At 43.4% G+C, this 23,437-nt stretch overlaps 1 protein-coding gene across 4 annotated transcripts in view; it reads right to left on the bottom strand.

Moving 5' to 3' along the window:
- MSRB3 (methionine sulfoxide reductase B3) overlaps window positions 1-23,437 on the bottom strand; it is an 82,566-nt gene that overhangs the window by 5,670 nt on the left and 53,459 nt on the right. For all 4 annotated transcript variants that reach the window (XM_072331972.1, XM_072331946.1, XM_072331963.1 and 1 more), the window contains one exon: window positions 1,674-1,771. In XM_072331972.1, coding sequence (XP_072188073.1) covers window positions 1,674-1,771 — 98 coding nt within the window. The remainder of the gene's footprint in view (window positions 1-1,673; window positions 1,772-23,437) is intronic.

Below are 23,437 nucleotides of genomic sequence, written 5' to 3'. Positions count from 1 at the left end.
TACTTCCCTCCCGTTTCACTAAGGCCTGCCATATCAATCCTGTGCATTTCCAAGCTGCAGTAAAGTTGTGCCTTTCTGTGCAGCTGCACGTGTGATTCACATTCCGAGGGCTCTGAGGAGGGGAGGAAATGGTTTTGTTATGGATACACAATGTGGTGGTATTAACTGTGCTGAGCAGTGGCTGCAAAGATGTTCACCAATCTTCAAGCTATTTTCCTGTGTGACTTGATCATCCGTGGGGTTACTGCGCCAGGAAGCTGGCAGAACCGATCACATGTTGCCAGTGGATTATACAGCGACTTTGGTTGCGCTTTTTTCTTAACGCTATACATTCAGTTTTTGGTTTTGCTCTAAGTTTATGGCGTCTGTTTGTGCCTGCTGCTAACGCTGCTGGTCTCAGGTCTGCTAGCGCTGTTTTGTTTGGCAGCAGGCAAATGAAATTCCCAGATTCCATGTCCTGACCACAGGCTGCCTTGGGCTTTCCTCCAGTGAACCCAGGAGCTACGGCCATCTTTTGAAGGGTGTCAGCAGACACATGTTCAGCAAGCTGGTAGCACGCTTATTTTAGCACTATTCAGCCCTAAGCAGAGGTGAAGGAAGTAAGTTACAGTTTTGATTACTCCAGTAATTACTGATGAAGCGAGAGACTCCCAGCCTGTAGTCCTGTTGCTACTTCGCTAGGGAATTTAGGGAAATGGATGTTCCAAAAGTGTTAAATCCATCTTCTAAAAAACAACATTAATGTAAAAACTATAGCACTGTGCACAAGGTATGCAGGTATGGCCATAAACATATTGGGCCAGACCCTCTACCCAGAGTGAAGTTAGTGGATTCTCCACATAAAGATGATCTTGCCTCTCTTCAAGAAACTTCTTAACTCGCTCTGAGCATTTATATATGAGAACTGATCAACATGTAAGGACTTGTATCATCAGCGCTGAAATCAGTTATCCTACCAGCACCGCTGTCTGGAAAGAGCACAGCAAGTTCTCATGGCCCAAAGGAAGCCCTGCTTTCCTTAGGAGGAAAGTGGGTGCATGGTGCTGGGGCTGCAAGCTGCTGGGTACATCTGCCGAGTGCCTCTGCTAGGCAATGACTGCGCCGTTCCCTTTGCAGAGCAGCACAAAGGGTGAGAGCAAGCAAGCAGAACAAGACAGATAACGGAACATTTGGGCGTGATGTGAATGACTACTGACTTCATTATTATGGCAGACAGGACTGTTTGAGGCAGCTATGAGGACCGTGCTGGGAATGTGTGCTGGGGCTGACTTAGCACTGCTGCACGGTAATGTGCAGTGATGGAATCAGCACACGGGCAGTTGCTCCACTGTTTCCAGCTTCCATCCCGGCTGCTCACATGTGGAGGAGGTCAGCCAGGCACAGGAGCTCCTTTGAAGGGATCCTCTTCAGGAAGACAATTTCTGTAGACTCAGCACCAAGCCTGGCCATTTACATCTGCTCTGTTAAATCTCACACCAGACAACAACGCGCATTCCAACAAGCCCTTGTGCTCATTCCACCCAGCTGTTATACCTACGGCCCATTGTGCTCTCTTATAATGATTACTATTTAATGGAACTGAAAGGTTTGCAAATCTTAGAGAAAATACAGCACGCTGTAATGATTTTTGCAGCCTTTGCCATCAGAATGGTCTTTGTGTGCTATAAACTAACCTGACTGCAGGATATTTCAATCCGATGCATCCCATAGGAAAAATCATCAGTGAGAGTAATTGTATCAGGACTGATCACATCATAGAAGGAAGGCCAACCTGGAAAAGAGGAATAAGGTAAGAAAAGACAGTGTACACGATGGCATTCTAAAAAGCAGAGAGATAATCACACTGAAAAATGTTGGCTTGGGTTGGAAGGAACCTGAAAGTTAATCTGGTTCTAACTCTCCTGATCTCTTCTTATGTCCCTAAAGACAATTTCCCAGGGGATCTCATCCAATAATTCCTTAAACAGCCAGAATTTTGCTCTCCTGATGTTCAGGATCCCGACTCTATTCTTTGCCAGGCCCATATTCCTCAATATCACAAACTCAAACAGGGAGTGGTTACTATGGCCCAGATTGCCTCCAGTCTTAACTTCCTGCATTATCTTCTCTGCATGTTATGCCACTGCTCCTGGCCCCACCCCTGCTCTTGAGAGGACCAGGAGCTCTGGGCAGCTGTCTCCTCACCCTGGCTTCTCAGCTTTTGGAACTTCCTCTCACACGATGAGAGATGCTGCTGTTCAGAACGCAGCTGCAGTGGTGCTGACCACCTCAGAAAATGTAATCGTATGCACCATTTCCTGAAGCTGAGTTCCCACATAAGGACCTGATAGGCCTTGAGGTCACGTCAACATCCACCAGGGCCCATCTGAAATCCCACCAGATATGCATCCCTCTCACTCAGTCTCCTGCCAAATATTGCAACACACACAGATAACTCTTACTCTCTGTGTATTACACATATGCCCGTGCAGAGGAAACTTCCTTGTTTGTTCTTCTAGTATCTGCTAAGTATTTGCTACAGATGATTTCATAAAATGACTTGCAATAAGCTATTAAGTAGCAGCAGTTGTGAATCACTGCATGCAGATGAATAAAGGATGTATACAGCTTTCCATGAGTAAGAGAAGTAAAATTTCCTGTTCAGTAAAAGAAGATGTGGAAGCTATCTGAATATGGGTAAGGAGAATGCGTAAACTGAAAAAGAAAACGGCATGTCTTCAGTTGTATCTTAAGTCATTAAATACAGAATACACTTACTAGGATGCAAGCAAAGGAGGCATGCAATTTTAAGAAATAAGTGCTCAGAAATGCATTTCTCTCTCCCTTTTGGGAACCTCTGTACATTCACAGCAGCATTCCTGAGCTTGCAGCCTGAAGGTATTGCAGGTCCCAAGCCCTGTGCTCCCCAGGAGCCTTCTAATATCGCAAGTGTTTCCCCTCCCAGAACTCACTGCAGAAGTAGAGTCATTTTTTTTCCCCAAAAGCATTGCAGATGGAGAGTAGCAGACAGCAGACAGACTGAAGTGCAAGAACCCTGAACAGGGAAAATGTCCCACAAGACAGGAACTCAATGCAGCAGTGACAACCGTAAAAAAACAATTTATAAGTTCTTCCCCTCATGCAAAATATCCCTGCCAAACAAATACCTTCACAAACAGAAAAGGAACAAACATATGACAAGTTTTGCAGAAGGGCTTATCCTGTTGACAGAAAAATTGATGCCTCCTAATTGGTGGCACCTCTCCAACATCATTCATCATCTCCTTAGCCGGGCCTCCGTCTAATGAAAATTGAGGTTTTACAGAGAACCGGTCAGAATATTTTTAATGAAACATTTCAGTTACTGAAATTTACATATTTTGCAAACCAGACATTGGCTGCTTCTCAATTTGCCCTCGTATGATGGCAGAGAAATTCCAAAGACGGAACTGCCCGGAGCAACCAGCTATCTCATCGTGTGAAAGCATTTGGAGGAGGAACACTGCACTGCAGCAGAAATCCTCAAAGGCAACCCTCCCTCCTCCATAACGGCAACAAGGGGGGAGCTTCAAAGGCTGCTACACAGAGATTGAAGCAATCTGTGTCTTGCTGAGAAAATTATCTTGTGAGAAGGGTTTGGAGGAGATGTGTTTATGTCAGCTTTGACATTAAAGAAAGACCATCCATCCTCCTTTCTCCAGGCTTTTCCTTTTGGTCTTCCCATTCAGCACAGGAAAAAAAAAAAAAAAAAAAAAAAAATTATTTGCTTTGGATGCATTCCATGCACTTTTAAAAAATGAAGTCATCTGAAACCCATATAAATCGTCAGACTCCTCCTAAAGAAGCCTTTGGACCCAAGTGGAGTGACTTCAGCTTCATTCTACACATGACACGTGTTCCAAAGACTCTACCATTGCCACATGTGTTCCCCAAGGCAGGGACTAGGAAGCAGCCCGTGCCTCCATGGTGCAAACCTTCAATTCTCAGTCATGCTGCTTCCTCTCGAGTGCCACGACGGCTTAGGCACCAGGGTCACCAGACACTGGGACAAACTGGTAACTCCATGAGGGCTGACTGAAACCTGGGCAAGCCTTGGGAAAGAAGAGCTCTCGAGGGCACTGTGAAACATTCTGCCAGTCAACCCTGATGAGAGGACAAACAAACTGCTCACCAACATGGGGAGCCAATCTCACCAGGAAAATCAGTCCCTCTCTGCTGTCTCATTTCCCCTCTTCAGAGCTAAAGTGAAAAACCTATTTGATAGTTTGCTTAGCCTTCTCTGGCCTTCTACTATAAAAGCTGCCAGGAATAAGCTGTGGAAGCAGTCTGCTTGCCAGTACATCAGGCAATACCCATTGACATTGGAAAACCAATTAGACCCCTGGTGGGTTTTTCATATGCTTGTTCGTTCTTCATAAGCGGTGAATGACCCAGCAGTGGACAGTCCTTGCAAGCCCCAGGCTACTTTTCCTGCCATCCCACTGGCTGCTGTCAGTCACTCCTTCCCTTCCCAGTGCCCATTCCTTCCTGCTGTAAGGCCGCAACATGGCTGACTCTCTACTTTAGACTGCTGCTGACTGCGCACTAGTGCTCTGGCCTGCACTTGAAGGCTGTTTGGCTGTTTGGTTGGGCACGCTTCTGCACTGATGCAGGAATAGGTTGGAAGAAGATCATTTTGAATCCCTTCTGCTTCTACAGAGAGAAACAGTAATCCTTAGAGCTGTTGAGATGGAGCCCTGGAGAAGACCCTTTAAAAATGGTGGTGCTTAGTCCCAAGCATCCAGAGGTTACAACCGTCTGTCAGATCTGGCTCAACACATCCGATGGGCAGCAGGAGAGCTGCCGTTTGAAGGATGGTAAACCGTGACAGCCAGGAAGAAATAGCTGCAGGAGGAAAGGGGCAAAGGGTAATTGCAGGAGACAGGATGGGGCGGAGGGGGGATCTCCCAGCTGAGTGAACAACTTCAAATGACATTTGCACAGTTTCTCTTGCAAAGAGCAGCTCAGCTTTGTGCGTGCATTTATCCTTGAATGTAAATTTTAGTCTGAGGGAATGTATGGCACTAGAACGGTCAGCAATTTTTGTCACATTATAGATGTTTAGAATGGGATCATTCTTATTTTCACAATCATTTTACATCATGCTGGCAATATAAAATAAGAGTCTGTTGTGTTTGTGTTCAATCTAGTGATCCTTCATTAGGGAATATGACCACTTTGTCCTAAGGGTCAGTTTCTGGTACATTAAGCCAGACATGCAGATGAATGGTTATTTGGATACATAGCAGGTATGCTTTACTGGATCTAAAATACACCAAATAAATGGAATGATGTTTTATTCTTTCATGTATCTAAGTGAAAACCATGTGGAAACTGAACATCACTGACAGGCCTTTTCCACTCCATCCTGCATAAGTAATAGAAGAGATCTCATGCTGCAGGGCATCACACATACCAAGTCACATCCTATTCTTTCTCATTTTGGTAGGTTCCCCAAATGTTTCACAAAAGCTGTGCAGCACTCCTGAAATTCACCCCACACCACCTCACCAGAACTGATCTCTTGTTCTTCATAATGAGTTCTGTACTGGCAAAGAGGAGACAGCCATTCTTATCTGATAGTCAAAGAACATTTTCTTCAGAGCAGAAATTGTATGATACTGCCTCAGGCAGCAGAAGTGAGGAACAAGAAGGAAGAGAAGTGTTGGTTCTGGTAGCCTATGATGAATGATACTTTTGCAGCCCTGGTGGTAGGGTTTCAGATTGTTTGAAAGGGGCAACTTTTTTTCTCACAGTCAGACTTATTCAAGGTTCCTGACTGAGTTGGTACTACCAATGAGCCACCTAAGATGGGCACATTATGGGCAACTGGCACAAGGTGGGTATCATGACAACAAGGGCAGACTGCATGTGGCAGTCCCAGATAGCAGACGTACTGATCAGATCATCTCCTTAAACTGGCATGCCTAAGTCACGGCAACGCTTGAGTAATATGGGCATACCTTGTGCCAAGCATCCAGCCTCTCCTGTGCACTCCTGGCAAAGAAATGAAGCCTCAGCCAGAGCAGACTGTCTCATTCACATTAACACAGGAAATTCTACAGCACCTTTGTCTCGCTGGCTTCTCCAGGACAATGCTGACCTCAGAAAGACATTTTGTTCCTGTAAACATTTGGAACAGTCTAGCTGTTGATTGACTGATCGATTTTAGAAGCGTCTCAATCATCCTTCCAATTTTGGACGTTTGCATGCATTTTACTGTACTTAGATCTCCAACTTCCTAATAATGCAAGTACTTAGACATCTAACTGTTAAAATATGAGCCTATAATTACTTGCAGAAGCAAAACGGCAGGCTGCTTTTGAAAATCAGCCCTGCTAGGCTATTTTTCCCCCTCTCATGAACTAATATTCCTTTTGACATTTTTTTTTTAACAGTACAATTGTGATCTCAAAGCATCTAGCGCTCTGACATTATTCCCATTTCATACACCTGCTGGCTGGAGACCTCCGCAGTCTTTTAATAACTGTGATGTCAGTAGTTATGTTTTTCATTTTAGAACCCAAAGAGACCCAAAGTTCAACCTGCATTTTATCATTCTTTACTGTAATTATTCCAAGCATTTACTTCAGTGAGTTATTTACAGATGGAGAAGTAGGGGGAGATGGAAGATGTTAAAACTACCAAATGGCACCAGATGGAAAAGGGGACCTTGACCTGAAAAATACCTCGTTTCTCTGATGTGCTGTATTTTTAGAATTCTGATTCCCTTTTAACCTAATGCGGATTGATGAAAACCCAAAGGCTTTTTAAGGTAGAGCATCATCATTTATCTTCACTGAGAAAGCTATGTCTGTGTAAAAACATGAAGCATATAAGAGTAAAAAAAAAAAGAGGTAATAAAGCTTCTGCTTTGAAATTGCTGTAAAGTTGAGGGGCCTTCACTTTCTTCTTTCTCACAGGTTTATTGAAACCGAATCTGAAAGACGCAGGCATCCACAGCTGTAACTTCTCACGTACAAGTTTAATGTAGAACTACAAAGTGACATATTCCTATTATGTAGAATGCTTCTGCAAACACAGGGTTATTTTTCATAATATGCTGGGTTATTTTTCATAATATCTCCATGATGATTAATGCATAATAAATATACATACTTACAAATGTTTTACTGTCAGGTAACACTACTTTCAGTGGAGGTCCCTTTAATTTACCCAAGTGTAGCTAGAAACAGACTCAGACACAGAAACATTCACATTCACCAGCAAATGGCTGCACATTGGATGCATATTTCATGGGAAAGAAAACATGGGTCCTTTCTAGCACCATCCAGGCTTAAGGATGCAGCAGAACATGCGGAGCACTGGAGTGATAGCTAGGCTGGGGGGGAGACAAAGACAAAAAGCATCTTAATTTTGGAAAGAAAAATAAAGATAAGGTTTATCTCTAGCACACTGTCTCTCTTACCAGGAAAGATGTGTTAGCATGACAAGTAAGTATGACAAGTTAAGTATCACTCTGACAGAACAGTATGCAAAGGGGATTTTACAAAACAGTTGAATTCCTAAAAACATCTTTTCCCAAGCTATCATAATCTGGGCGGGTTTTTGTTGTTGTTGTTTTATTTCAGTTTGTGTTTCTCACATGGGAAACAAAGAAGCGGGAATCAGAAATAAATGTGGTCTTTTTCCCTTTCTGTGTAACAGTACACGCAATCCAGATCCACTTCTTTGTTAGTGGGAGAAGGTTATGTTTGTTTAAAGTGATTGTTAGGGGAGATCTGAAACTTCACATCCAGAATTTCATTTGACATCTGAATTTTTCAGAATGAGAGTGACCCTGACGTTTCTTGAGCAATGGATGCATGCACAGGACCTGCTCACTTCAGCAATTAGTAACTGTATGACAATACAGCTACTGCCATAACTGCTTTCTTAGTCCTCTCTCAGTGTTCTAAAATACTGCTAAATACAAATAGGTAGTTTTAGAGCCTTCCTTTGAAACACTTTTGACATCTCCAGCATCTAGGCTGCTGTTAAAATCAGCAGGTAGGCAGAAGCTGGGATCTTCCTCATGTCTTCCTGCAAAGATTGAGTTACTAATCGTTTCTTTCTTGGTTCAGGTTCAACAAAACTACTGAACCTAACTCACTTCCTCCCAAAGGATGGCTTTCTCCCCTCATCTGAACAGTGTCTCTTGTTACTTTAAATCACGGGTAATGTTTTTAAAAATATATCTTACACATAAGTCAGTTGTAGATCTTCAGCATCAAAGGGGCCAAGCAGAATCATGTGAGGCAGCATAACCTTAAGCTATAATTTTAAAATGCCACTAAGAAATGTCTCAAATAGTTTCTACAATTTACTGTTGACCTCGTAACCTCAGTCCAAAACATTCAACTTCCAATAAATGTTTTTATTTTCCTTCCAACAAATGTACGTATCACAAAGTATCCTGCAATCTCTATTCTTATGAGTCATCTGCACAATTCACTAAAATAACAGAAGCTTTCAAGCAAGACGAGTAAATCGGGATAATAGTGTAGAAGACAGAGTTTCCAATAGAAGTGATTTGATGGAAATCACAATCCTAATGGAGTATATTCACAGAGAAAGTAAAGTAAAAAAACAATAATAACACATAGAACAGCAAAAGCAACCCTGTAATAATCAACATCCAGCACTGAAATGAGCAGCAGTTGCAGATGAAGCCCATGTTTAAAAAATTTGTCATGGGGTGTTGCAAGTAATGAACATCCACAATTTGTTGTTACACCATCTGAAATAGTTTCCTATCACATTATTGCACATGTCTGGGAAACAAAGTTTGTGAAGAACGGACAGAGCTCAGTTACATAGAAAAAATGTAACTACAGAAATTGATTACTAACAGAAAATTGGTTTTAGTAGAAAATAATAATAATAAAAATAAAAAGAAGAAGAAGAAGAAGAAGAAGAAGAAGAAATAGAAGAAGAAGAAAAGCTGCAGCCTTCATTATCTTCCTTTTGGAGTGATACTCCTGCTGAGCACCATGCCCACATCAGCAGACAAGGCGTCCTCATTACAGCAGGACAAACAGGCCCTCACTGCAGTTCTGAAGTTCTGAAACAAGGGGAAGAGTTATTACACTGATGAAAAACTAAAGGAAGACAAAGGCCCCCTTCTTTCTGTTTACTTTAGATATTTAATGAGATGCCTTGGTAAAGGAACTTGGTCACAAATAACTGAGTAAGGACATCATACTCTCAGCCAGCAAGGAAATCTTTGTCTGGGCCAAGATGTGGGGCAGCTGGCAGTCAGCAAGGTCTGCTCAGGGAGCACGGAGCAGCAGGGTGAAAGTGGAGCCACAAATGTCAGCTCTCCTGCAAAGGATTTTGGTCGTGGAACAAGATGTGGGGTAGGCTCCTTCCAATGGCACTGTGAAGTGTAGGGGAACAGCCCCCTCCTCTTTGCCCTGTACTGCAGGTGATCAACTCAGTCCTTACAACAGATGCATTTACAGTATGGGAACGTGCCTAGAGAGCTTCAGGCCAGCCAGGCCCCATGATGAGCCAGCCCTGAAGCCTTGCTTCACCCAGGAGCCACATGCAGACTGACCACACCAAGGACTGCTTTGCACCCAGGCCCAGGGAGTGTGACCATACCCTCTGCTGAGGCCTGGTCTGTTCAGCATGTGCCTGCATGCTGCACCAAAGGATGCAACAGCAATAGGCAGTGCACAAAGTCCTAAAAGAAGAGAAAGGGAATGATTTGTGGAGTTAGTTTGTTCAGAGTTAGTGTTGGCTTGGGGGGAGGTTTCAATCTCTTTAACAACCTCTTGTGCAAACAAAAGGAGGTAGGTAATAATGTTGACTAGAAAATTAAGACCTTTCTCCACAGAAAAGCCTGACAAAAACAATAGATGTGTACACACACCCCCACACACCCTTTTTCTTTTCTCTATGGAGAACTTCAGCTGTACTTTGAAAACCTCTGAAAACTGAAACTACTGCAATCGAAAAATTCATATTTCAGATTATAATGTTCACCTTCTGCTTTGCTTTCTGTTACGGTTCCTGAAGCGAAGCATGTCCTTTGGTATTTTCTATCAGGAAAGATTTCAAAGGAAAACTTCTCTACATGGTCCTTGGTCTGTTACTCTGTGACACAGACCAAGGAAAGAAGCAGCCTGGCAAACTGCTTAAAACATATCTCATGAGGAGTGCTTCTCCTTAATGCTCCGCTGGAGGAAGCCCAACATGCCTGTGGAAACACCTGGGCACTGACCAAGTTCCACACAAGCCTCTCATATTTTCCCATGCTATTCCTTATAAAACTGCATCCTTGATCTTATTTTTTAATGGATTCTACCGTATTTTTGGCTTGAATAAAAAATAATAATAATAGAACAAACACAACTGTGTATGAATGATGAAGATGTGGAATTCATTTTCAACCTAAGCTAATAGCATTTGTAATGAGGTAAAGGTCAGACCATCGCAGTGGAAGTCAATTATATTCTCTAAGGGTGTTTGTTTTTTTTTTTCAAACAAATAATACTGGTTTACAAACATCCAGATCACTTCAGGGTCTTGTTTTCTCTTAAATACATTTTAAAAGGAATAATTGGCTTGGAAAAGAAATATGATGCAGTAAGCAAGTGGAAATGACAGGAGAAGTTTTAGAGAGTATGAGCGAAAAGGAAATGAGCCAACGTGAAAGAGAAGATTGGAAGAGACAAGATGCTGGAGTGGGGAGGTGGTCTTTCAAGAGATGCATTCAGATACCTCAAGGAAATCGCCCTGTGCTGGGGAGGATTTCTCCCTGGCTTCCTCATTATACAGCACGTACCACATTGTAATGCACATTGACAGCTCCTGGACGCTTTGGGGATTATCTCTTCCATAATACAAAGTGATGCTATGGATTTCTGCTTCCTTGGGCTCCCCTTTCTCTCTCCTCTGAACCTTTAAGATGTCCCTGTTCATGGCTCACACACAGACCAGCACAAGCTGCCCATGCTTAGAATGCCCCCTATGGCTACATAATGTATTGAGTGACTTTATATGGGTCACACTAAGGTCCTTGGCCTCACACCGCGAGTTTGATACACAAGTCAGCCATCAGATGTGTCTGATGCTGAGACACTCTGGACAACACAAGGGTCTGTCTTCCAAATGAAAACTCTGAAGCCCTTTCTGTGAGTTACCTCCTATGAGTTATTAACGCTTTGCGATCCAGATTTGCTCCATAGACACCCTCCCAGCTACCATCAAACTCAGGTGGTTTGTAGTGCAGCTGTTCTCTTCATGCCACTACACAGTTGGACCCAGTGTACCCATTCAAAAAGATAAGAGGAAAAAAAAGAAACCTGTTCCTGTTAGTATCACAAAAGTCATCAAACACATGGATCAGCTCCACCAAAGAGCTGCCCCACACATCCAAAAGTGACAAGTGAAAGAGCTTTGTTTCAGCTGAAATGAGATAGACTGTCATGCCGGAAAGAGCAAAAGGAAGAAGAGTAAAGAAAATGAGACAATGCATGCAGACCGTCATTTCTCGAGGAAAAAGCTGACGTGTAACAGCTGCTGAAGATGTTCCTGCCATTCCCCCTGTTTCCAACTGTCCAAGAAAGCACAGTTTGTGCCAGAGGTCAGAAAGCACCACATAAAAATATCCCACCGGCTCCAGATTCTGGAGCAGTGAACTGCGGGCAGCCCCACTCCAAGTGCAAGATGTGTCCTTCCAAGGCTGGATGGCTGCCAGCAGCCCCCAGCCGGCTTCCCCACTCCAGCTTGGTGGTGGCAGCCCCGGGGGGGCCCCATTCGTTCCCTGCCGGTGCCACCAAGTGAGACCGCACAGTCAGAGGATCCCAGAGCGCTTTAGCTTTGTTCGTGTCTCCACCTGCTGCCTGTGCAGTGAGTGTACCCGCGGCGCTGGTGCACTTGCCAGCTGGTTTCCAGCCGTGCTTTCAGGAGATCTTTGAGCTCAGCCTCCAGTCAAACTGCCATTTGGGAGAGGTGCATGGATAGAATCGTGGTGAAAACAGAACTGGTGAGCAATTTCTTTCTGCTTTTTCACCTCAGATTTTGTGAAAGAACAGCGCTGTGATACTGACTGGCTGCCCTCTGTGTTACTCCTCTTTGAGTATGCCCCTGTACAATGTACAGCTGATGATATACAATATACCGGGTTTGTCCCTTTCCTGCTACTAAAAGCTCTTTAAAACCTGACATCGAATCATTAACGTGCTGTTTGGATCTCCGAATAAAGATTCCTTCCTTCTCCTCCCTGTCCTTCTTTTCCTTTTCCAGTCCTGGGCTGCTGTACCTCATCTCCCAGCGCGCAGAGTGGTGAGGCTTCCTCACAGTTTTCACCTTGCCATATAAATCTGAGCTTGCAGTGAAACCCCATCAGGTTCCCAAATCAGCTCCACTTGCTCAAAGACATCCAAACGTGCCTCCCGACCCCAGTACCAGATGGCAGCTAGGCACCATCATGCTGCGCACGGGCGGAAACAAACACCAACGAAGCTCTTGTGTAAGCAGGCCAGTTTGCGCTACAATCACTCCATAAATTTCTGGAACTCACATGTCAAAAAGCATCATCCTCAACTCACTGAGCCTTTCAGAAAAGAACATACCAGGGCTCTGGAATTCTGGCCTAACCTGGCTTTCACCCTCTTCGGAAAGGACTAAAAAAAGACAGGGAAGGGATATACAAAGGCATTTCTCATCAACTGCTAAATGGTCCAATATACTCGTAACCTTAGCTCTCTGCTTTATAGCAAGTGAGTGATGAAAACCTGATGGGACAGGCTTGCAAGCTACACTCTAACACTGAGCCACTGGGGTGCATTTTCAGAATTGGACAAAAATATTCTTAAGTGGACACCTGGAAAGGGCATGGGCAGCCAGGGGAAATACTGTCAGGAAAGGAAGAGTTTAAAGAAGCCAGGAAAATTGCTGATTAAAACATTAAGAGGTGAAGTGCTGGCACAGATCGGTTTCCTTGAAAAGCAGAAATCAGCCTCTGAACCGGCTGCTCAGACGCTTTTGGGAGACGTCAACAGCACAGTCATTTAGAAAGAAACTCCTTCAAAGAGTCCAACTAAAAGTACAAAGACATAAAATTCCAGTCAGACACAGGAAATTCTTAGGGGAATACAGGAATTTTATGAGTCAAAAGATAAAAATCCCTCTGAATACCTAACTAAACTAATCTAATGAAGTAGTCACCGGGAAGGGAGGTTGATGAATCTGCATGTCATGAAGAACAAATTTAAACAAACAGGAAATTGAACAACCTGAATCTGTTTCCATTTTTACTCCCTGTGCCCCGCTCCTTTTTTTCTTTAAAGGTGCAAACCAAGCTGACAGCTGCAGAAGCTGCCCAGCCAGTCTGAGGGGAACATTTGTCACCGAGATGAAGTCTCAATTTAAAATAAACGAATTGCCTGGCTTCCTTTTGCAAGGTTGGGAAGTAGTTTATTTATGATTCATTATTTGCGCTATTGTAGACCCCACAGGCCCCAGTGCAATCAAGCCCACTAATCACTGCAGAGGAACACAGGGATAAAAAAAAGTCTTTGATGTACAGTTTAGAATCAAACATGCAGCTTCTTTCCTGTCAAGCAGAAGCGAGGCAAAATTCTCTCTGGGATTTCACCCATAGAGGGTTTGATGCCCAGTGACAGAGCCATATCGAGCCCAGCTTTGTACCTGGGCATAGGGTTTGCTGTATAGGTGTCTATGTTGCCTTTGCCTTTAGGCATAGAGAATTTCAAGACGATCAGTGTGCAGTAGTACTGTACTGAATGCTACACTAGTCTAGACTCAAGAAGGAAGGCTTTTACTGATGCTTAGTGTTGCATCCTGAATGTCTTTTCTAAGGAAAGAGAAGATTTTCCAGTTTATAACCTTTTTATTCCACATTCACTCATCTAGGAAATAAAGATTAGAAATTTCCCCTTCATTCTATATTACATGCTAAAAAATCCAGATTTATATATATATATATGCTAAAATAATTTTCAGATGAAAAATGAATCTTTCTTTCCAAAAAGACAAACACTGCTCTCTCCACTCCCGTGGCCTAATGTGCTGCAGTAGGCAGCGTGTCAGGCAGAGGCTGAACTGCCTGCAGACCACTTCTACATAAATTTAGGGCACTGCTTAGTTTCCTATCTGAATGGCCTGTCTGGATCCTCCTATTTGGGGTTGGTTCTGGACTCCACTTAAAATACTGATTGTTTATATTAAACAGACAAGAGAATGTGTGATGTATTTTAACTGTCAAAAGTGTTGTGAACAGCAGCAGCTGGAAGAAGAATGTTTAATTCCCTCCATTACCCTCAAGCTTTTTAGAATCCTCTATCAGCAGCTGTATCTTCCTCTTGCAGGCAAGAAAAGCCAGGGAAAGGGATAGCAAAGGGGTAGCACAGCAAAGCTGCTTGTACGGGAAAAAAAGAGAGAGGCATTATCCTCATTAGGTCAAAATAGAGCATCATTAAATCCACAGTACTGGTGCATATGTGAACGTTGTGCACATTTGTGTATAGAGCAGCTCACACCTGTGGCTCCCACCTTGTGCCGGTTTGCTCACTCTTAGCCCTGGCCAGAGTTGTGGTGCAGGCACTGATGGGAGGTGTCACTTAAACCATTCTCTGCATGGCACCCCTATAAAGGAATCTTGATCCTACTGGTTCTGGTAATGCTCCTAAATCTCCTGGACAGGGGGTCAGCAGCATGTGGGTGCCATCAGTAAGGGGAGATTTCCACTCCTTAGCACTTCTTCACCACAGGGCATCTCAGACAAACAGCTCCTGCTGGGCCAGCGGGCCCAAAGCAGCACAGAAGGGCTGTTACTGACAAGATGTTACTGAAAGCCTCACTAAATAACAAGATCAGGTTGCTTTAAATATCTGTAAAAAGTCCACGCTTTCAAAAGCAGAAAAAAAATCCAACTACCATTAAACCATTTTGTCTATTTCCTTGAGGAAATGGGAGCACAGCAGCACATCAGCTGCACACAGACACATGGTTCTTCTAAAGTCGGGGGAAAGAAACGTATGAAACATGAAATAAAGGGAAGCAAACTGCTGCAGTGCAGGTTTCCTAGGAAGGCCTCACTTCTGCATTGGGGTTTGTGGTCTTTTTTTGTTTCAGCACCACATTTACAGAACGGCTTTGGCACGCTCAGGAAAGGAGCAACTCTTTTGTTCATCCCCTCAGTCTGTTACTTGTCCAGTTGCCACTGGTGCATTAGTAGGAAAAATGGACCTAACGAGGTATAAAATAATGCTCTGTGGTCAAAGACAGCACTGTCCCTCACTTCACTTTAATATTTACTTCAAAAGTAAACTCTGCTGAAACCTCACATAAATAGTGCCTCACGAGCCTGCAGGTTATTCCCAGCTTGGCAAAGCAGCTGACTCCCACCCCTCACACCCACAGCTTGCTTAGGAGCTCAGCCCTGAGCTCTGGGAGGAAGCAGGCAGGTTGGGGTGGGTAAGGCTGGGCAGGAGGGGACTTGGCCTGCAGGAGCATGGCCAGGACTGCTGTAGGCCCAGCTAAGAAGCAGTAGCGGGTCAGGATTTTAATTTGAAATTAATTTAATGTGTTTCACACTTGATGCGTCCAACTTTTCATACTCAGCCTTTTCACTCTTCTCCGTTTCATTAGTTTTTCCTTACATTACAGGAAATATTCCTTTTCCTTTTTACACGAAAGGGTAGCGGTGTGGGTTTCTGAGCTTTCTCTTGGGCTGTCTACGCTTGGGAGCATGAAGTCAAAGAACCATCTTTGGTTAGATTGGATTTTGGAAGGAGCCGTACAGAGATGTCGTTTGGGTTTGAAAGACAAGTTTGTGTTTCATTCTAAAAGCGAAGTCTTTCAGAAACTTTTGCCTGTGTAGGCAGAATACAAAAACTTTACAAGGGCTCAGTAGGAAATTTTCCATAAAAACACTTCATTAAATAAAATAAATGTAAGATGCTTACTTGCTGAAAACAAAGATTTTCAAAGGGATGTCTGGGTTGCAAAACACCACTGAGCCCAGACCAGCAGCTAACTCTCAGTTAGAAAACTCATAATCATTTAGGATGGAAAAGACTCCTATGGTCATCTAGTCCAACCATCAACCCTGTGTCCCTGCTCCTTGACCATTCTGGTGCTTATTAGTTTGGAGGGAGAAAGTCTAACACTCAAAACCAGTAGAAGATTATTCAGCTGTATTTTCTGAGCCAGCTAAATCAGTTAACCGAGAGGTCAACCAACCGCTGGAGGCGAGGCAAGGCAAAATAATATGGGGCAAGGGGAGGAAGGAAAACAGAAATACAGTTCCTGTGCCAGCAAGGTGTTAAATTGACTCAGCCACCTCATTAAACCTCTGCTTGAGGAGTGATGCTAAAGCAGGGCAAATGCACTATGGTGCAAAACTCAGAGCTGCTTTGTGCCTTGCGCCTGGTTCCAGGACTCGCACAGGAACTGAGATGTCTCTGCTCCCAGTGACAGCTCTCACTACAACACCTCCCTTTCTCCCCTTCCAAAGCTCTCTGTTCACCATAATGCAGGATCCCTGAGACTCCCTTCCCACAGCACGCAGCTAATGCAGCGTTATGGCACATCATTCCTGGGACAAACCATCCACAGAATCACAGAGCCACTCTGCTTCACTGTCTGGGTCACCAACAAGTTATTCCTGGTTTAAAGGACTCCTCAGTAGATTGTTCTTAGGTTGGATCCCATGGGTCATGCTTCCTTATTTTCTGCAGCCCAAATTGCACAACAGGAACAGATCTCAGGAGGTCTCTTCCTCGAGGCTCCCTATGCCTGTGCCAAAGATCACCTCTATCGCAGCATTAGAGAAGGCAGAACATGAAAATTTGGAATTTAAAATAATTTACTCAAGTTATTATCTGGGATAAGTCTTCCCTCAGAGAGCAGGGAGCAGAGGATGCATTTTCCAGGAAAGGGACTGAACATATATAAGACATATATAAAATATGTATGTTGATTAAAAAAAAAAGTTACAGTACGCCAGTTCCCAACCTTGTCTTGGATATAACAAATCTAACCTTTGACACCAAGCTACCCCAATTCCAGTCCTGCTCTATTCACCAACCTCAGACCTTCTCAAATGCCGCATAACTCCACATAAACACAATGTCTGTTTGCTTAAGTTCTGAGCGGGCAAAGTGGATTTAGCGGCATTGCAACAATGGAAGTTGCAGGGGTGGGGAAGGAATGGAATGCAAGAGGCTGCTGGGCCTTCCCTTCCCTGCCCTTCATGTGTTCATCAGATTGCAACCCAAATGGCACACATGCTGACTGCTGAGCACTCTTAGGCACAACAGAAAAACAACTCTGCCTGCAGCTGCCTAAAAGGAGCTGTTCCAAGCTTAAATCTCCACTGAAATATAAATAGCATCTACTATCCCAAAAGGTTTGTAGTCAAACTAAAAATCTCTGTGCCTCCATTACTTTCTTCCCAGCTTCTCAGAAAGCTGAGGCGTACCAATGGTTTTAAATGTTTGTGCTGTAATTGTATCGTTCCAGGTGTTCTCAATAGGATTCTTCCCTATAAAACAACCGAAGAGGTAAAACACAGTCCAGGTCTCTGCAGGAAAAGAGCAGAGCCAATAGCACGATCAGTTTGTGAAAAATGATTCAGTTCCCATGCCATGAGCAACAGCCCATAAAGCATCTCACGGAAAGTCCAAACACGCCCCGCAGCTCCTGGCTTTACTGCAAGGACTGGAGAACCTGGGGACCTCCGGCCCACATTCCAAAGTGGACCTTACAGTGCACTTCCCTCCCCTGCAGGCAGCTTAATGATCTGCCAAGTTTCAGTGCTGGCCATATCTGACGTCAGTTTCAGAGCCCCACCTTCCGCCAGATTAAAACATTTTGTACATTTTGACATGAAACATGGGGGTTCATCACTTGCACACAACACCGTCCTATTGATTTGGTTTACTTTTGGCAGGGGGAGAGTGGGAGCGGGGAAAGGATTCCTACTTTATTGTAGCCAAGGCAAAATTTTTAGCGCTCACTATCTCTGCTTCACTGACCAATAGTGTTATCATGAGCTACAATATTTGTTTTGTGATGTTACTCTTAAGTAAAAAAAAGCATTTTTAATCTGCGCCTTAAAAATTGTTAAGCCAAAAATCCTTGCAGAATTAGGAACTGTTTTCTAGCGGGACCTGAGCTGCACGGGTCACCTCTCTGTGTGCAGGGATGGATTGCCCCCATTGTTGGTGTTCCCAGGGGTCACCGGCCGGTTCAGTTGCATTGTGCCAGGGCATTGCTGAAGAGAAAGGCCGTCACGGCCGGCCGGCCACGCCATCCCGGAAACCAGCCCGTGGGTGCTGCTAATTAAGAATCCAATTAAATGGGCCTTGATTTTGAGTTGACAGCAGGTTTGGGAACTTGGTTTTAGTTTCTTTCTAAATCATTAAATTTCTTCAAACCGCGCTCTGTAGAGTTCTAGAAATTTTTCTGCAAATTTCTCTAATTTTGTAGAAAATGTTGGCTGGAAATATCAGAGTATTTGGAGAAAATTCACTAAGCTCAACTGTTTTCCACTTTCAGTTTTTAAAGCACATAGTTCAAGCCTTTGTCTGAAATGTTCCCTTTCCAATATCAACTTATGTTAAAGAAATATGAGGGATATATATACCCTAGACTAGTCCAAGGCATTAAAAGAAACAAATCTTTTGTTCCTGCTTGCCATCTTAAAGCAAACTATCCTGAACATGCAAGTCCCCAGCCTTGTTTCCAAGGACAGGTTTGATTCTCAGATTAAAAAACAAACATCCAGCTGTTCACACAGCCTCCAGTTGTGGCCATCACAGCCTCTGTGACTATCTTCAGCTACCTGAATTTGAACATTTTGCCTCTTCATACAGTAAAAGTATACAGCAACGACAGCACATCCATCTAAATACGTAAAATGAACGATCAGGGCAAACAACAATTTGATTTGCAGTTTTACACCAGCTGCTTCCCTAAGCTCATCACGCTATTCTTTTTCTTATTTTTTTCTTCACTGATCTTTATTAGATCATTGAAACATTTGCACGGGCTATAGTAAGTGTCAGTTGGCTTCCTGAGAGCCAAAGGTTTCACTGTCTTCACCAATGCTTTGACTGTTTCTAATATATATACTATCGTTGCTCTTAATTTATTGTAAGTATAAAGTAATACACTGCTATCCAAAAGGTAAAGCACAACCACAGGCTGTAATACATTTGATTGCTTATGTATTTTAATGTTACTGTCTCCATCCATCTGTGCAAGGTTTAAGCCTGGCACTGGCCAATGCTTTATGAAAATCTCAAAAAAAATATGCAAGAGCCACTGGCAAAAGAAGGAAAGAAATATACTGTTCTGCTTGTACAAATTATGAGACGCTCATTAAAGCTCAATCATTTGTGGATGAGTAAAAACATTCTCAGAGGCAAATTGCCAGTGGAAATCTCATGAGTTTCAGCTCCCGAAGTTTCCCAATAACCCTTCTCAGTGTGGGAAGGAGGGAGGGGGATGGACAAAGTCCTGTCACCGTTCATCCCTTTTGTGATCTGATGAAGGTCAGACCTACTCAGGGCCAAGAGTGCTGGATGAAGATCTGTGTCCTTACTCCCACCCAGATGCAGGCAAGTCGCCTTGCCATGAGTCTCAGACACAGACTTTACAGGAGGTGGGAGACAGTCCCATGCTCCCTTCCCTCTGAAAGAGGAGCCCAGGAGGAGGAGTCCCACAGGGAGCTCCCAGTGTGCTGCACTTCCCAGCCCAGAGCAGTTCCTTGGGGCACTGATCTTTCTTGTGTGAGAAAGCAAAGGAGAACACAAAAATTTATGTTAATGTGTCATTAAAGAAATTGCTTTTACAGAGACTAGAACAAGGGAGTTAAGATTTCAGCTCTGCTATGTTCATTTCTCTGGGCTTTTAGGAGCAGGACCTTTTATACAGCCTACGCTGCGATGCCTGGAACCAGTGGAGTAAAAGCAGCTGCTGGCGTGGGTTCCAGCAGCATTCCTCATCAGTGAGACACAGCCCTGCTAACCATACTGCCACCACGGCACAGGTCCAGGTATGGATGAGGTACATCATTGTTGTGGAGTGACAGAAGAGTCACAGGCATCCAAAAAGGAAAGAAAACAGAACAAATTAAAAAGAGAGATCCTGTACTTCTCATCTCCAGCAACACCTGTTAACGGGGTGAGCGATGGTCAACATAATTTCAGTTTGCCATTGCCTAATGCTGACAATAACTCCTCACCTAATGTCCAGCTCTGTTGGTTCTCCTTCAGTCAGGGATTTCTTCCTATCCTTTAATGCAGGAAGGGGTAAAATTTCAGGGAAATGCTATATCTTCCCCTCTTGTCTCTTAAACTCGTTTCCAGAGCCCTCAATACAGTATTTATGCAGCAGACTTTATTTACTAGCACATTTTTTCCATCACTCTCCAGACTAAATGTGTCTTCATCAGTTTCCAGATAGTCCATCTATCAGTGCTGGCAGTTGATGTTCCAAATCCCACCCTACTGCAAATCCATATTCCTTGGACTCTTTTAAAATCCTTTAAATATGGAGTGTGTGGCAGGAAAAAAAAACATTGAGTCAAGGTGAGATAATAGCACGGAAGGGAGCCTATGCGTACTTTCAAAGAAAATCTTGTGGCTAAACATTTCTTCAATGAGAATACAAACAGGCAAATTCTGTTCTGACCACTGTTTTGAACTGCAACATGCAGAAACAGAACACTTCTGTTTCTAAATGTCAGTGTTTTAAGAAGACACCTTTCAGTTTTCACAACTGCATTTATTGTGTCGTGTATCCTCAGCTTGGTTGAAATGGTTAGCATAGACTACAAGACTCTGACTTCCTAAATGTTCATAAGAAGCAGCACAAAATCAGCAAAATTTCTGCCAAGTAAACTTGGAAAATTTTACCTGCTTTCTAAAAAATGCCATAAAAGATCACTGCAATATTGGGGTTCTGACTGAAATTAAGTTTAATACATTCCCAACAGTTTTGATTCATTCTCATTACCCCCAGTCTGTCTTTCTTTCAATTGCGCATTTCTCTTCTTGCTCAAGAACACATGAACAGTGGTGAATGATGCATTTACAAAACACGTTTTGCCAGCTTTCACAAATCTGATGATTCTTACTCATTATTAGCTCAAGAGAAACAGAATAAAGTTGCTGCAGTTCATTGAGGTCATTATAATTAGAGGCAGATAAATATATATATATATTTTCCAAAAAAAGGAAAATGAAAAGAAAAACAAAGAGAAACAACTAAAATAGACTCATCCAAGACTGGATGTACTTGAGACCAATCATGAGTGGTATTCCACGGGTTAGTACTGGGGCTTGCCCTGTTTAATATCTTTAGTGATGACCGGGATGAGGGGATTGACTGTACCCTCAGTAAGTTTGCAGATGGCATCAAGCTAGGAGAAAGCATCAATCTGCTTGAGGTAGGAAGGCACTTCAGAGGGTTCTGGACAGGTTGGATTGCTGGGCTGAGATGAATGGGATGAAGTTCAACAAGACCAAGTGTCAGGTCCTGCTTTTCAGCCACAACAACCCCAGGCAACATTACAGGCTTGTGACAGAGTGGATGGAAGACTGCACAGAAGAAATGGACCTGGGGGTGCTGGTCAACACTTGACTAAACGTGAGCCAGTAGTGTATCCATGTGGCCAAAAATGCCAATGGCATCCTGGCTTGTATTAGAAACAGCGTAGGCAGCAGGAGCAGGGAGGTGATTATACTCCTGTACAAAGCTCTGGTGAGGCTGTACCTGAAGTACCATGTTCAGTTTTGGGCCCCTCTGTACTAGAAAGGCATTGAAACCTTGGAGTGTGTTTAAAGAAGGGGCAATGAAGCTGTGAGTGGTCTGGAGCACAGGTCTTACAAGGAGAGGATGAAGGAGCTGGGATTGCTCAGTCTGGAGAGGAGGATGCCCAGGGGAGTCCTTATCGCTCCCTACAACTACCTGAAAGTAGGTTGTAGTGAGGTGGGGGCTAGCCTCTTCTGCATAACTAGCGCTAGGATAAGAGAGAATGACCTCAGGTTTTGTCAGGGAAAGCTCAGGTTGGATATTAAGAAAAAAATATTCTCCAGAAGAGCGGTCAGGCACTGGAACGGGCCACCTGAAACAAGGAATCTTGGTGGAAGATGGACAGTTGGACTAGGTGATCTTGGAGGTCTTTTCCAACCTTGGTGTTTCTATGACTCTATGAACCTTCCCATAAACACACTACTCCCAGGCTGTGTGTACAGGTGGTTCAACAGCATCCAGCACAACTCTGGAGTGACTGGGTTGTTCACCTCTTAAACCTTCAAATTTTTTGTTTACCACTCCTCCACAGCAGCAGCTGAAGTAACTTGAGGACCTCCTGCACTCAGCCTCAGCTCTCTGTACATCCACTGTAGACAGGCATAATCTTGTCTTAAGTTTAACCATCCAAATTGCATGCCCAGCTAAAGTTAGTGAGAAGGGATGGGTACATAGAAGGGTGATGCAATGCACCTTAGGCAGACTTCTCCAACAGAACCCCTCAGAATCAAACACTTCAAATATGGATTTTGTAGCACTCACAGACATGGTATTTGGAGAAGGGTTCTAAGACCGTTCAGACACCTTGGTCATGCCTGATGAAAAGACTGGGACCACCTGGTCTGCAAAGAGCAGTGGGAGGGAATTACAACAGTGTATCAAATGGTAACTCAGCCCCCCCTAACAGGAGGCAAGGTTGCCAGGACTCCTATCAGATCACACAGGGATGCATTTCTTTCCTTGCAGACATACTTTCAGTCTTTGTAATTTAATTCACTGTCATCTGGCTTAAGTCCTGATCATGCTGTCCTTACTTGCATAAAACTCGGTGCAAATTGTGTCTGACTTAAACTGGCAGCATTAGGCTTCATTGGTGTTTTAACTTAGCACTTAATCCCAAGCAGATGGATGTCCACATGTGCAGTGGCAGTTGTGGTGGTATGACACAAACTTGTCTACCATTACATCTTAAATACTGTGGTTGCCACTAAATTAAGTCAACAAAAGACAAATTAACGTTCTTTACTTCATACTCAGATCAAGCCTGTAAAGATTTTAAAGGTGATCACTGAACATTCCAGTTTGATTAAAAGCAGCTTGAGTTTTTCCTCTTACTTTTAGTACTATAAAAACCTGAAATCAGTTTCGATAAGAAACCAGAATGTGAGATAATAAAAGCTGACAGATCTTTCATATGGTTTCTTATTGGTCATAAATTTACAACACTCTATCAACAAAAGAAAAACATGAAACATTTTAATCCTCATTGGATCTTTTGTCATTAATCATTATCACTTGGCTAGTTCATAGAGTCTAATGACATGAAACTTTTTTTTTCTTTAAATAACAGACCTTTTTCTCTTTCAACTAATGCTAATCATTCTCATCATCTTACATAGGA

This window comes from Excalfactoria chinensis, chromosome 1, assembly GCF_039878825.1.
Source record: "Excalfactoria chinensis isolate bCotChi1 chromosome 1, bCotChi1.hap2, whole genome shotgun sequence".
Classification (NCBI taxonomy): Eukaryota; Metazoa; Chordata; class Aves; order Galliformes; family Phasianidae; genus Excalfactoria; species Excalfactoria chinensis.
This window is presented reverse-complemented; position numbering and strand designations above follow the sequence as displayed.